Source organism: Scleropages formosus, chromosome 6 (assembly GCF_900964775.1).
Source record: "Scleropages formosus chromosome 6, fSclFor1.1, whole genome shotgun sequence".
In the NCBI taxonomy this organism is placed as follows: Eukaryota; Metazoa; Chordata; class Actinopteri; order Osteoglossiformes; family Osteoglossidae; genus Scleropages; species Scleropages formosus.
The window spans coordinates 20,909,212-20,923,997 of record NC_041811.1 but is presented as its reverse complement, the minus strand read 5'-3'; the positions used below and the strand labels follow the sequence as shown (position 1 = coordinate 20,923,997).

The window sequence follows — 14,786 nt, the reverse complement described above, 5'->3', positions numbered from 1 at the left end:
CCTCCAGCCATAGCCCAGGCTCCAGCCTTAACCCGACCTCCAGCCCAAACCGTAGCTCCCAGCTGAAATCCGGCTGCTGCGCAAGCCACAGCGCCGGCCCCGCAATAAGCCGAAACCCTTAGGCGGGCTCCAGCACATACCATTCTCTAACCCTAACCCTAGCTCCAGCCTTAACCCTACCTCCAGCCATAGCCCAGGCTCCGGCCTTAACCCGACCTCCAGACGGAACCGTAGCTCCCAGCTGAAATCCGGCTGCTGCGCAAGCCACAGCGCCGGCCCCGCAATAAGCTGAAACCCTTAGCCGGGCTCCAGCACTTGCCCCAGCCCGAACCCTAACCCTAGCTCCAGCCTTAACCCTACCTCCAGCCATAGCCCAGGCTCCAGCCTTAACCCGACCTCCAGCCCAAACCGTAGCTCCCAGCTGAAATCCGGCTGCTGCGCAAGCCACAGCGCCGGCCCCGCAATAAGCCGAAACCCTTAGGCGGGCTCCAGCACATACCATTCTCTAACCCTAACCCTAGCTCCAGCCTTAACCCTACCTCCAGCCATAGCCCAGGCTCCAGCCTTAACCCGACCTCCAGCCCAAACCGTAGCTCCCAGCTGAAATCCGGCTGCTGCGCAAGCCACAGCGCCGGCCCCGCAAATAAGCAGAAACCCTTAGGCGGGCTCCAGCACTTGCCCCAGCCCGAACCCTAACCCTAGCTCCAGCCTTAACCCTACCTCCAGCCATAGCCCAGGCTCCAGCCTTAACCCGACCTCCAGCCCAAACCGTAGCTCCCAGCTGAAATCCGGCTGCTGCGCAAGCCACAGCGCCGGCCCCGCAAAAAGCAGAAACCCTTAGGCGGGCTCCAGCACATGCCCCATCCCGAACCCTAACCCTAGCTCCAGCCTTAACCCTACCTCCAGCCATAGCCCAGGCTCCAGCCTTAACCCGACCTCCAGCCCAAACCGTAGCTCCCAGCTGAAATCTGGCTGCTGCGCAAGCCACAGCGCCGGCCCCGCAAAAAGCCGATACCCTTAGGCGGGCTCCAGCACTTGCCCCAGCCCGAACCCTAACCCTAGCTCCAGCCTTAACCCTACCTCCAGCCATAGCCCAGGCTCCGGCCTTAACCCGACCTCCAGTCTAAACCGTAGCTCCCAGCTGAAATCCGGCTGCTGCGCAAGCCACAGCGCCGGCCCCGCTAAAGCCGAAACCCTTAGGCGGGCTCCAGCACTTGCCCCAGCCCGAACCCTAACCCTAGCTCCAGCCTTAACCCTACCTCCAGCCATAGCCCAGGCTCCGGCCTTAATCCGACCTCCAGCCCAAACCGTAGCTCCCAGCTGAAATCCGGCTGCTGCGCAAGCCACAGCGCCGGCCCCGCAAAAAGCCGAAACCCTTAGGCGGGCTCCAGCACATACCATTCTCTAACCCTAACCCTAGCTCCAGCCTTAACCCTACCTCCAGCCATAGCCCAGGCTCCAGCCTTAACCCGACCTCCAGCCCAAACCGTAGCTCCCAGCTGAAATCCGGCTGCTGCGCAAGCCACAGCGCCGGCCCCGCAAAAAGCCGAAACCCTTAGGCGGGCTCCAGCACATGCCCCATCCCGAACCCTAACCCTAGCTCCAGCCTTAACCCTACCTCCAGCCATAGCCCAGGCTCCAGCCTTAACCCGACCTCCAGCCCAAACCGTAGCTCCCAGCTGAAATCCGGCTGCTGCGCAAGCCACAGCGCCGGCCCCGCAAAAAGCCGAAACCCTTAGGCGGGCTCCAGCACATACCATTCTCTAACCCTAACCCTAGCTCCAGCCTTAACCCTACCTCCAGCCATAGCCCAGGCTCCAGCCTTAACCCGACCTCCAGCCCAAACCGTAGCTCCCAGCTGAAATCCGGCTGCTGCGCAAGCCACAGCGCCGGCCCCGCAAAAAGCCGAAACCCTTAGGCGGGCTCCAGCACTTACCATTCTCGAACCCTAACCCTAGCTCCAGCCTTAACCCTACCTCCAGCCATAGCCCAGGCTCCAGCCTTAACCCGACCTCCAGCCCAAACCGTAGCTCCCAGCTGAAATCCGGCTGCTGCGCAAGCCACAGCGCCGGCCCCGCAAAAAGCCGAAACCCTTAGGCGGGCTCCAGCACTTGCCCAGCCCGAACCCTAACCCTAGCTCCAGCCTTAACCCTACCTCCAGCCATAGCCCAGGCTCCAGCCTTAACCCGACCTCCAGCCCAAACCGTAGCTCCCAGCTGAAATCCGGCTGCTGCGCAAGCCACAGCGCCGGCCCCGCAAAAGCCGAAACCCTTAGCCGGGCTCAGCACATTACCATTCTCTAACCCTAACCCTAGCTCCAGCCTTAACCCTACCTCCAGCCATAGCCCAGGCTCCAGCCTTAACCCGACCTCCAGCCCAAACCGTAGCTCCCAGCTGAAATCCGGCTGCTGCGCAAGCCACAGCGCCGGCCCCGCAATAAGCCGAAACCCTTAGGCGGGCTCCAGCACTTACCCATTCTCTAACCCTAACCCTAGCTCCAGCCTTAACCCTACCTCCAGCCATAGCCCAGGCTCCGGCCTAAATCCGACCTCCAGCCCAAACCCTAGCTCCCAGCTGAAATCCGGCTGCTGCGCAAGCCACAGCGCCGGCCCCGCAATAAGCCGATATCCTTAGGCGGGCTCCAGCACATACCATTCTCTAACCCTAACCCTAGCTCCAGCCTTAACCCTACCTCCAGCCATAGCCCAGGCTCCGGCCTTAACCCGACCTCCAGACGGAACTGTAGCTCCCAGCTGAAATCCGGCTGCTGCGCAAGCCACAGCGCCGGCCCCGCAAAAAGCAGAAACCCTTAGCAGAGCTCCAGCACTTTCCATTCTCTAACCCTAACCCAAGCTCCAGCCGTAACCCCACCTCCAGCCATAGCCCAGGCTCCGGCCTTAACCCGACCTCCAGCCCAAACCGTAGCTCCCAGCTGAAATCCGGCTGCTGCGCAAGCCACAGCGCCGGCCCCGCAATAAGCCGAAACCCTTAGGCGGGCTCCAGCACTTGCCCCATCTCTAACCCTAACCCTAGCTCCAGCCTTAACCCTACCTCCAGCCATAGCCCAGGCTCCGGCCTAAATCCGACCTCCAGCCCAAACCGTAGCTCCCAGCTGAAATCCGGCTGCTGCGCAAGCCACAGCGCCGGCCCCGCAATAAGCAGAAACCCTTAGCCGGGCTCCAGCACTTGCCCCAGCCCGAACCCTAACCCTAGCTCCAGCCTTAACCCTACCTCCAGAAATAGCCCAGGCTCCGGCCTTAATCCGACCTCCAGCCCAAACCGTAGCTCCCAGCTGAAATCCGGCTGCTGCGCAAGCCACAGCGCCGGCCCCGCAATAAGCCGATATCCTTAGGCGGGCTCCAGCACATACCATTCTCTAACCCTAACCCTAGCTCCAGCCTTAACCCTACCTCCAGCCATAGCCCAGGCTCCGGCCTTAACCCGACCTCCAGACGTAATGGTAGCTCCCAGCTGAAATCCGGCTGCTGCGCAAGCCACAGCGCCGGCCCCGCAACAAGCCGAAACCCTTAGGCGGGCTCCAGCACTTACCATTCTCTAACCCTAACCCTAGCTCCAGCCTTAACCCTACCTCCAGCATAGCCCAGGCTCCGGCCTTAACCCGACTCCAGCCCAAACCGTAGCTCCCAGCTGAAATCCGGCTGCTGCGCAAGCCACAGCGCCGGCCCCGCAAAAGCAGAAACCCTTAGCCGGGCTCCAGCACTTGCCCTAGCCCGAACCCTAACCCTAGCTCCAGCCTTAACCCTACCTCCAGCCATAGCCCAGGCTCCGGCCTTAACCCGACCTCCAGCCCGAAACCCGTAGCTCCCAGCTGAAATCCGGCTGCTGCGCAAGCCACAGCGCCGGCCCCGCAAAAAGCCGAAACCCTTAGGCGGGCTCCAGCACTTACCAGTCTCTAACCCTAACCCTAGCTCCAGCCTTAACCCTACCTCCAGCCATAGCCCAGGCTCCGGCCTTAACCCGACCTCCAGCCGTAATGGTAGCTCCCAGCTGAAATCCGGCTGCTGCGCAAGCCACAGCGCCGGCCCCGCAAAAAGCAGAAACCCTTAGCCGAGCTCCAGCACTTTGCATTCTCTAACCCTAACCCAAGCTCCAGCCGTAACCCCACCTCCAGCCATAGCCCAGGCTCCGGCCTTAACCCGACCTCCAGCCCAAACCGTAGCTCCCAGCTGAAATCCGGCTGCTGCGCAAGCCACAGCGCCGGCCCCGCAAAAAGCAGAAACCCTTAGCCGGGCTCCAGCACTTGCCCCAGCCCGAACCCTAACCCTAGCTCCAGCCTTAACCCTACCTCCAGCCATAGCCCAGGCTCCGGCCTTAACCCGACCTCCAGCCCAAACCGTAGCTCCCAGCTGAAATCCGGCTGCTGCGCAAGCCACAGCGCCGGCCCCGCAAAAAGCCGATACCCTTAGGCGGGCTCCAGCACATACCATTCTCTAACCCTAACCCTAGCTCCAGCCTTAACCCTACCTCCAGCCATAGCCCAGGCTCCAGGCCTTAACCCGACCTCCAGCCCAAACCGTAGCTCCCAGCTGAAATCCGGCTGCTGCGCAAGCCACAGCGCCGGCCCCGCAAAAAGCCGAAACCCTTAGGCGGGCTCCAGCACTTGCCCCAGCCCTAACCCTAACCCTAGCTCCAGCCTTAACCCTACCTCCAGCCATAGCCCAGGCTCCGGCCTTAACCCGACCTCCAGCCCAAACCGTAGCTCCCAGCTGAAATCCGGCTGCTGCGCAAGCCACAGCGCCGGCCCCGCAAAAAGCCGAAACCCTTAGCCGGGCTCCAGCACTTTCCATTCTCTAACCCTAACCCTAGCTCCAGCCTTAACCCTACCTCCAGCCATAGCCCAGGCTCCGGCCTTAACCCGACCTCCAGCCCAAACCGTAGCTCCCAGCTGAAATCCGGCTGCTGCGCAAGCCACAGCGCCGGCCCCGCAAAAAGCCGAAACCCTTAGGCGGGCTCCAGCACTTGCCCCAGCCCGAACCCTAACCCTAGCTCCAGCCTTAACCCTACCTCCAGCCATAGCCCAGGCTCCAGGCCTTAACCCGACCTCCAGCCCAAACCGTAGCTCCCAGCTGAAATCCGGCTGCTGCGCAAGCCACAGCGCCGGCCCCGCAATAAGCCGAAACCCTTAGCCGGGCTCCAGCACTTGCCCCAGCTCGAACCCTAACCCTAGCTCCAGCCTTAACCCTACCTCCAGCCATAGCCCAGGCTCCAGCCTTAACCCGACCTCCAGCCCAAACCGTAGCTCCCAGCTGAAATCCGGCTGCTGCGCAAGCCACAGCGCCGGCCCCGCAAAAGCCGAAACCCTTAGGCCGGCTCCAGCACTTGCCCCAGCCCGAACCCTAACCCTAGCTCCAGCCTTAACCCTACCTCCAGCCATAGCCCAGGCTCCAGCCTTAACCCGACCTCCAGCCAAACCGTAGCTCCCAGCTGAAATCCGGCTGCTGCGCAAGCCACAGCGCCGGCCCCGCAAAAAGCCGAAACCCTTAGCCGGGCTCCAGCACTTGCCCATCCTCGAACCCTAACCCTAGCTCCAGCCTTAACCCTACCTCCAGCCATAGCCCAGGCTCCAGCCTTAACCCGACCTCCAGCCCAAACCGTAGCTCCCAGCTGAAATCCGGCTGCTGCGCAAGCCACAGCGCCGGCCCCGCAAAAGCCGAAACCCTTAGGCGGGCTCCAGCACATACCATTCTCTAACCCTAACCCTAGCTCCAGCCTTAACCCTACCTCCAGCCATAGCCCAGGCTCCAGCCTTAACCCGACCTCCAGCCCAAACCGTAGCTCCCAGCTGAAATCCGGCTGCTGCGCAAGCCACAGCGCCGGCCCCGCAAAAGCCGAAACCCTTAGCCGGGCTCCAGCACTTGACCCATCTCCTAACCCTAACCCTAGCTCCAGCCTTAACCCTACCTCCAGCCATAGCCCAGGCTCCAGCCTTAACCCGACCTCCAGCCCAAACCGTAGCTCCCAGCTGAAATCCGGCTGCTGCGCAAGCCACAGCGCCGGCCCCGCAATAAGCCGAAACCCTTAGCCGGGCTCCAGCACTTACCCTCCTCTAACCCTAACCCTAGCTCCAGCCTTAACCCTACCTCCAGCCATAGCCCAGGCTCCAGGCCTTAACTCCGACCTCCAGCCCAAACCGTAGCTCCCAGCTGAAATCCGGCTGCTGCGCAAGCCACAGCGCCGGCCCCGCAATAAGCCGAAACCCTTAGGCGGGCTCCAGCACATACCATTCTCTAACCCTAACCCTAGCTCCAGCCTTAACCCTACCTCCAGCCATAGCCCAGGCTCCAGCCTTAACCCGACCTCCAGCCTAAACCGTAGCTCCCAGCTGAAATCCGGCTGCTGCGCAAGCCACAGCGCCGGCCCCGCAAAAAGCCGAAACCCTTAGCCGGGCTCCAGCACTTACCATTCTCTAACCCTAACCCTAGCTCCAGCCTTAACCCTACCTCCAGCCATAGCCCAGGCTCCAGCCTTAACCCGACCTCCAGCCCAAACCGTAGCTCCCAGCTGAAATCCGGCTGCTGCGCAAGCCACAGCGCCGGCCCCCGCAAAAAGCCGAAACCCTTAGCCGGGCTCCAGCACATACCATCTCTAACCCTAACCCTAGCTCCAGCCTTAACCCTACCTCCAGCCATAGCCCAGGCTCCAGCCTTAACCCGACCTCCAGCCCAAACCGTAGCTCCCAGCTGAAATCCGGCTGCTGCGCAAGCCACAGCGCCGGCCCCGCAAAAAGCCGAAACCCTTAGCGGGCTCCAGCACTTGCCCCATCCCGAACCCTAACCCTAGCTCCAGCCTTAACCCTACCTCCAGCCATAGCCCAGGCTCCGGCCTTAACCCGACCTCCAGCCCAAACCGTAGCTCCCAGCTGAAATCCGGCTGCTGCGCAAGCCACAGCGCCGGCCCCGCAATAAAGCCGAAACCCTTAGGCGGGCTCCAGCACTTGCCCCAGCCCGAACCCTAACCCTAGCTCCAGCCTTAACCCTACCTCCAGCCATAGCCCAGGCTCCGGCCTTAACCCGACCTCCAGTCTAAACCGTAGCTCCCAGCTGAAATCCGGCTGCTGCGCAAGCCACAGCGCCGGCCCCGCTAAATGCCAAAACCCTTAGGCGGGCTCCAGCACTTGCCCCAGCCCGAACCCTAACCCTAGCTCCAGCCTTAACCCTACCTCCAGCCATAGCCCAGGCTCCGGCCTTAACCCGACCTCCAGCCCAAACCGTAGCTCCCAGCTGAAATCCGGCTGCTGCGCAAGCCACAGCGCCGGCCCCGCAATAAGCCGATACCCTTAGGCGGGCTCCAGCACATACCATTCTCTAATCCCTAACCCTAGCTCCAGCCTTAACCCTACCTCCAGCCATAGCCCAGGCTCCGGCCTTAACCCGACCTCCAGCCCAAACCGTAGCTCCCAGCTGAAATCCGGCTGCTGCGCAAGCCACAGCGCCGGCCCCGCAATAAGCCGAAACCCTTAGGCGGGCTCCAGCACTTGCCCCAGCCCGAACCCTAACCCTAGCTCCAGCCTTAACCCTACCTCCAGCCATAGCCCAGGCTCCGGCCTTAACCCGACCTCCAGCCCAAACCGTAGCTCCCAGCTGAAATCCGGCTGCTGCGCAAGCCACAGCGCCGGCCCCGCAATAAGCCGAAACCCTTAGGCGGGCTCCAGCACATACCATTCTCTAACCCTAACCCTAGCTCCAGCCTTAACCCTACCTCCAGCCATAGCCCAGGCTCCGGCCTTAACCCGACCTCCAGCCCAAACCGTAGCTCCCAGCTGAAATCCGGCTGCTGCGCAAGCCACAGCGCCGGCCCCGCAATAAGCCGAAACCCTTAGCCGGGCTCCAGCACTTGCCCCAGCCCGAACCCTAACCCTAGCTCCAGCCTTAACCCTACCTCCAGCCATAGCCCAGGCTCCAGCCTTAACCCGACCTCCAGCCCAAACCGTAGCTCCCAGCTGAAATCCGGCTGCTGCGCAAGCCACAGCGCCGGCCCCGCAATAAGCCGAAACCCTTAGGCGGGCTCCAGCACATACCATTCTCTAACCCTAACCCTAGCTCCAGCCTTAACCCTACCTCCAGCCATAGCCCAGGCTCCAGCCTTAACCCGACCTCCAGCCCAAACCGTAGCTCCCAGCTGAAATCCGGCTGCTGCGCAAGCCACAGCGCCGGCCCCGCTAATAAGCCGAAACCCTTAGGCGGGCTCCAGCACTTGCCCCAGCCCGAACCCTAACCCTAGCTCCAGCCTTAACCCTACCTCCAGCCATAGCCCAGGCTCCAGCCTTAACCCGACCTCCAGCCCAAACCGTAGCTCCCAGCTGAAATCCTGGCTGCTGCGCAAGCCACAGCGCCGGCCCCGCAAAAAGCAGAAACCCTTAGGCGGGCTCCAGCACATGCCCCATCCCGAACCCTAACCCTAGCTCCAGCCTTAACCCTACCTCCAGCCATAGCCCAGGCTCCAGCCTTAACCCGACCTCCAGCCCAAACCGTAGCTCCCAGCTGAAATCCGGCTGCTGCGCAAGCCACAGCGCCGGCCCCGCAAAAAGCCGAAACCCTTAGGCGGGCTCCAGCACTTGCCCCATCCCGAACCCTAACCCTAGCTCCAGCCTTAACCCTACCTCCAGCCATAGCCCAGGCTCCAGCCTTAACCCGACCTCCAGCCCAAACCGTAGCTCCCAGCTGAAATCCGGCTGCTGCGCAAGCCACAGCGCCGGCCCCGCAATAAGCCGAAACCCTTAGGCGGGCTCCAGCACATGCCCCATCCCGAACCCTAACCCTAGCTCCAGCCTTAACCCTACCTCCAGCCATAGCCCAGGCTCCAGCCTTAACCCGACCTCCAGCCCAAACCGTAGCTCCCAGCTGAAATCCGGCTGCTGCGCAAGCCACAGCGCCGGCCCCGCAATAAAGCCGAAACCCTTAGGCGGGCTCCAGCACATGCCCATCTCTAACCCTAACCCTAGCTCCAGCCTTAACCCTACCTCCAGCCATAGCCCAGGCTCCAGCCTTAACCCGACCTCCAGCCCAAACCGTAGCTCCCAGCTGAAATCCGGCTGCTGCGCAAGCCACAGCGCCGGCCCCGCAATAAGCCGAAACCCTTAGGCCGGGCTCCAGCACATACCATTCTCTAACCCTAACCCTAGCTCCAGCCTTAACCCTACCTCCAGCCATAGCCCAGGCTCCAGCCTTAACCCGACCTCCAGCCCAAACCGTAGCTCCCAGCTGAAATCCGGCTGCTGCGCAAGCCACAGCGCCGGCCCCGCAAAAAGCCGAAACCCTTAGGCGGGCTCCAGCACATGCCCCAGCCCGAACCCTAACCCTAGCTCCAGCCTTAACCCTACCTCCAGCCATAGCCCAGGCTCCAGCCTTAACCCGACCTCCAGCCCAAACCGTAGCTCCCAGCTGAAATCCTGGCTGCTGCGCAAGCCACAGCGCCGGCCCCGCAATAAGCCGAAACCCTTAGCCGGGCTCCAGCACTTGCCCCAGCCCGAACCCTAACCCTAGCTCCAGCCTTAACCCTACCTCCAGCCATAGCCCAGGCTCCGGCCTAAATCCGACCTCCAGCCCAAACCGTAGCTCCCAGCTGAAATCTGGCTGCTGCGCAAGCCACAGCGCCGGCCCCGCAATAAGCAGAAACCCTTAGCCGGGCTCCAGCACTTGCCCCAGCGGGAACCCTAACCCTAGCTCCAGCCTTAACCCTACCTCCAGAAATAGCCCAGGCTCCGGCCTTAATCCGACCTCCAGCCCAAACCGTAGCTCCCAGCTGAAATCCGGCTGCTGCGCAAGCCACAGCGCCGGCCCCGCAATAAGCCGAAACCCTTAGGCGGGCTCCAGCACATACCATTCTCTAACCCTAACCCTAGCTCCAGCCTTAACCCTACCTCCAGCCATAGCCCAGGCTCCGGCCTTAACCCGACCTCCAGACGGAACCGTAGCTCCCAGCTGAAATCCGGCTGCTGCGCAAGCCACAGCGCTGGCCCCGCAATAAGCTGAAACCCTTATCCGGGCTCCAGCACTTGCCCCAGCCCGAACCCTAACCCTAGCTCCAGCCTTCACCCTACCTCCAGCCATAGCCCAGGCTCCGGCCTTAACCCGACCTCCAGCCAAACCGTAGCTCCCAGCTGAAATCCGGCTGCTGCGCAAGCCACAGCGCCGGCCCCGCAATAAGCCGAAACCCTTAGGCGGGCTCCAGCACATACCATTCTCTAACCCTAACCCTAGCTCCAGCCTTAACCCTACCTCCAGCCATAGCCCAGGCTCCAGCATTAACCCGACCTCCAGCCCAAACTGTAGCTCCCAGCTGAAATCCGGCTGCTGCGCAAGCCACAGCGCCGGCCCCGTAATAAGCCGAAACCCTTAGGCGGGCTCCAGCACTTGCCCCATCCCGAACCCTAACCCTAGCTCCAGCCTTAACCCTACCTCCAGCCATAGCCCAGGCTCCAGCCTTAACCCGACCTCCAGCCCAAACCGTAGCTCCCAGCTGAAATCTGGCTGCTGCGCAAGCCACAGCGCCGGCCCCGCAATAAGCCGATATCCTTAGGCGGGCTCCAGCACATGCCCCAGCCCGAACCCTAACCCTAGCTCCAGCCTTAACCCTACCTCCAGCCATAGCCCAGGCTCCAGCCTTAACCCGACCTCCAGCCCAAACCGTAGCTCCCAGCTGAAATCTGGCTGCTGCGCAAGCCACAGCGCCGGCCCCGCAAAAAGCCGATACCCTTAGGCGGGCTCCAGCACTTGCCCCAGCCCGAACCCTAACCCTAGCTCCAGCCTTAACCCTACCTCCAGCCATAGCCCAGGTTCCAGCCTTAACCCAACCTCCAGCCCAAACCGTATCTCCCAGCTGAAATCCGGCTGCTGCGCAAGCCACAGCGCCGGCCGCGCAAAAAGCCGAAACCCTTAGCCGGGCTCCAGCACTTGCCCCAGCCCGAACCCTAACCCTAGCTCCAGCCTTAACCCTACCTCCAGCCATAGCCCAGGCTCCGGCCTTAACCCGACCTCCAGCCCAAACCGTAGCTCCCAGCTGAAATCCGGCTGCTGCGCAAGCCACAGCGCCGGCCCCGCAAAAAGCCGAAACCCTGAGGCAGGCTCCAGCACATAACATTCTCTAACCCTAACCCTAGCTCCAGCCCTAACCCTACCTCCAGCCATTGCCCAGGCTCCGGCCCTAACCCTGACATATTACTTGCTGCTCCACTGTGCCACCGCTGTTGTGAATAATATATAATAATAATTGTAATATGAATATGTCAAAGCATGGTTGTCAACTCACACACACACACACATTTTCAGAACCGCTTGTCCCACACAGGGTCACGGGGAACCGGAGCCTACCCGGCAACACAGGGCGTAAGGCCGGAGGGGGAGGGGACACACCCAGGACGGGACGCCAGTCCATCGCAAGGCACCCCAAGCGGGACTCGAACCCCAGACCCACCGGAGAGCAGGACTGTGGTCCAACCCACTGCGCCACCGCACCCCCTGGTTGTCAACTCAATGACAGCAATTTGAACACTGTTCTGATGCTTGCCATTGCTCCATTGCATACTCCATAATTTGCGACTGTTGTATAAGCTAAGCAGTATCAGGCAGTAACAACATAAACAAACAGCAAGTATGTCATGGTACCTTAGTGATACTTCATTATTGATTTATATTTTTTCATCTGGAAACTGCTTACTTTTCAGTAACAGTAGCACAGGGGTACTGAATCAGCATACAGCAATATAGAGTACAGGTGAATCAAGCATTAATAACTTACTGCGGCTATGAATAGTGTTCATCCGCACTGCTAATCATCATCTCTGCTGTTACAGAAATATGATGTACAAGACTGGCCCACTGCAGGCGGCACAAATCCTACTTGGCTTGCTCTATGAAACAAGTACGACACCCTGATGTAAAGTTACCTTTTTGTTTACTAGACGGTTTTCTTGCTACCTTTCTCTTGATCTGACTATCAGGTTTAGATTTCTCCCGCTTCATGTTCTCCTCAGCCAGAGTCTTCTTCAGGAGTGTGTTAAAGTAGTTAAGGTCAAGTCGGCGCTTCTCTCCTGTGAAGTAGACAATTTCTGTTAAACAAGGGTTTGGACGGTTTATACCTAGAATTCACTTTCTGACTTAACCAAAGTTACAGCAGTAAGGTTCAGATTGCATTCAATTTAGAGGAGTAAAACAGAAAGACCAAAAAAAAAAAAAAAATCTCAGTTCATATGGCTTTTTGCACTTACTGAAAGCCTTATCAATCCTCCAAGAATTAGTTCGCTCTTCTTTTTTGAATTTGTTCTGTGAGAAACACAATGGAACAACATTTTTAAATAATGCAAAAATGTATTTATAAATATATAATCTAAAACATAGTCTTTGTTTGTAAACTATATGCTTATAAATTTATTTTTGCCTCATAATGGGTACTTGCACAGTTTCCGTAACTACATATTTTTACAGGAATGGAAAAACCTCGTTCCCCTCTAGAACCTGTGAAAATTCTACATAAACCTCCCCCCCCCCATGTTTTCTATTTTTATCTGTTGTCCAAAGATTACTGGACCTAAATTTTACCAATGCTTTGCTTTCCTGCAAGGCAATACACAGATGCACAAAGACTAACTTGATAACGCTGACACGTGTCTTTAAAGCGTATTCATGACTTCTGAAGTGGTCTGTACCTTAATCTCTGCCCTTTCACGGTGAGGAAAAAGCTGGCCAATCATGGAGAAGTCAGTCCCTACCATGCTGATGGCCAAGAAGAACATGTCTGTCTCTGCAGACACAAGAAAACATAAGGAGGATGAATCCGTCTACTGACCAGTATTTTAGACTGGACACACAGTATATACTATGCCAAGCTGTATACTATACGTGTCTTTTTTTTATTTATTTATTTTTTTTTTACTACTAAATCATGCTTTTCCTGTCAATTACATTCATGCATTTAGCACACATTTTTCTCCAGAGTGACACACAATTCAGAATACAGGTGGTCCTCGATTTACGATGCTTCGACTTACAATTTTTTTGACTTTACGATGGTGAGCTGGCAATAGACATTCAGTAGAAACTGTACTTCGAATTTTGAATTTTGATTTTTTTCCCCCCCCCGGGCAAGAAATATGCGGTGGGATACTCTCTCACGATGCTGGGCGGCGGCAGCTATTGGCATCTCTCAGTCTGCCATGCAGTCGCTATACAAATACCCCCCTGTACCTAGGCTGTGTTTTCTGCATCCGTAATGTCACAGAAACACCCATCTGTCTCTCCTGTTACTGGTGGGAAGAACAAGAGGAGGGCAATTACTCTTGAGGAGAAACTCAAGATAACAATCAGCATGAAGGTAGCAAGCCCGTGATGGCCACTGCACGTATGTTAGGCTATGATGTTTGGTAGGTGAGGTGTATTAAACGCATTTTTGACCTACAATATTTCTGACTTATGATGGCTTTTGCAGACCATAACCCCATCATAAATCGGGGACCACCTGTATACAAATGTGTACCGAACCTTATACAATTTCTTTGCTATTATATAGGTAAGGTTAATGAAAAGAAAATGTTTATAATTAAGATAATCTTTGTTAATTTTTTTTATTTTTACCTTTGTCAGACCAGGGCTTAGTGTAGCTGGTTTTCCGGAAGCTCGAGTAAGTCGTTGAAGATCCACGTTCAAAAATGGGGTCATTCTCCTCCACTGTGTTAGGGCCTTTAACCCTCGAGACCTCAACAGTTAAACTGAAATGTACAAAAAGTGATGTGCTGGGAAAAACGCTGGAGGATTCAACTTGTCTTAAGTACGTACACTTTCTTGCCATAATTCACGGAGCTTGTAATGTGGCAGAAAAGAATGTAGCAAAAAGTTACAAAACAAGGATGTTACCTTTCCTCATCGATAATCAAGGAACCGTCTTCTGCCACTTTTACCCTAGGCACTGCCAGCTGAGCATCCTGGGCAGGATCATTATCAGTATCCTCCACATGCCTGTCATCCTCTACTTCATTTTTTCGTGGGTCCTCATGCAGACTTTAAAAAAAATAAAGGAAGAGCATGATCAGATTCTTTTTCAGAAGGGCTTAGTAATCTACAATCACACAAAAAGAAATGATAGATGCTGTCAAACATGTATTCCACATCAAGAACCACACAGAGGCTCTTACTTTTTGCACGGTGATGACGGAACAACTTTTTCAGTGTGTTTCATCTCCTCCACGAGGTAGGATCTGTTTGATATCAAATGATTTTTAACTCTTCAAACATCAAATATAAATTTATAAAGCTTGGAAAAACACAAAATTACAATGAAACGTGAATAGCAAGAATCTCAGAAAATAGCTAAAACAATGTTGAAATGAAAAGGTAATATTACTTCATTGGATTGGTGTCTGGAAGATAGTGGATAAGGTCTGCCATTGTCATCTTGTTACGGTCCTGTGGTGTGTTGCATTCAGAAACGATGGATTTGCTTTTCTTGTGCTTCTACAGGAACACATTTTTTATTAATCACTACTGCAATATTGTTAAATATACTGAGAAAGTTACAATATTTAACAAACTTTTAAAGAAGCATCATACAAAAAAATACATGAAAAGCTATAACATAAATCTAAGTATAGTTTTTACACCATGTCTAGTGGTGGTGGCATTATAAAAACAAAAATTAAATTTGGCATACCACAAAAAAAAAAAAAAAAAAAAAAAAAAAACAAAAGCAAGGTGTACAAAATGAAATATGGTCAGTAACTGTAGAACACAAAACAGGAATTGGTAAGTTTGGCATTTTAAGCAAAGGGATATTAT

At 56.6% G+C, this 14,786-nt stretch overlaps 1 protein-coding gene across 1 annotated transcript in view; it reads right to left on the bottom strand.

Annotated features, from left to right (window-relative positions):
* The window catches only part of LOC108923720 (transcription factor TFIIIB component B'' homolog), a 33,321-nt gene that overhangs the window by 17,948 nt on the left and 587 nt on the right, over nt 1-14,786 (bottom strand). The window contains exons 2-8 of the mRNA XM_029253080.1: nt 14,356-14,465; nt 14,147-14,209; nt 13,869-14,012; nt 13,590-13,723; nt 12,665-12,759; nt 12,227-12,281; nt 11,906-12,049 (exon numbers count right to left, since the gene is read on the bottom strand). Coding sequence (XP_029108913.1) covers nt 11,906-12,049; nt 12,227-12,281; nt 12,665-12,759; nt 13,590-13,723; nt 13,869-14,012; nt 14,147-14,209; nt 14,356-14,465 — 745 coding nt within the window. The remainder of the gene's footprint in view (nt 1-11,905; nt 12,050-12,226; nt 12,282-12,664; nt 12,760-13,589; nt 13,724-13,868; nt 14,013-14,146; nt 14,210-14,355; nt 14,466-14,786) is intronic.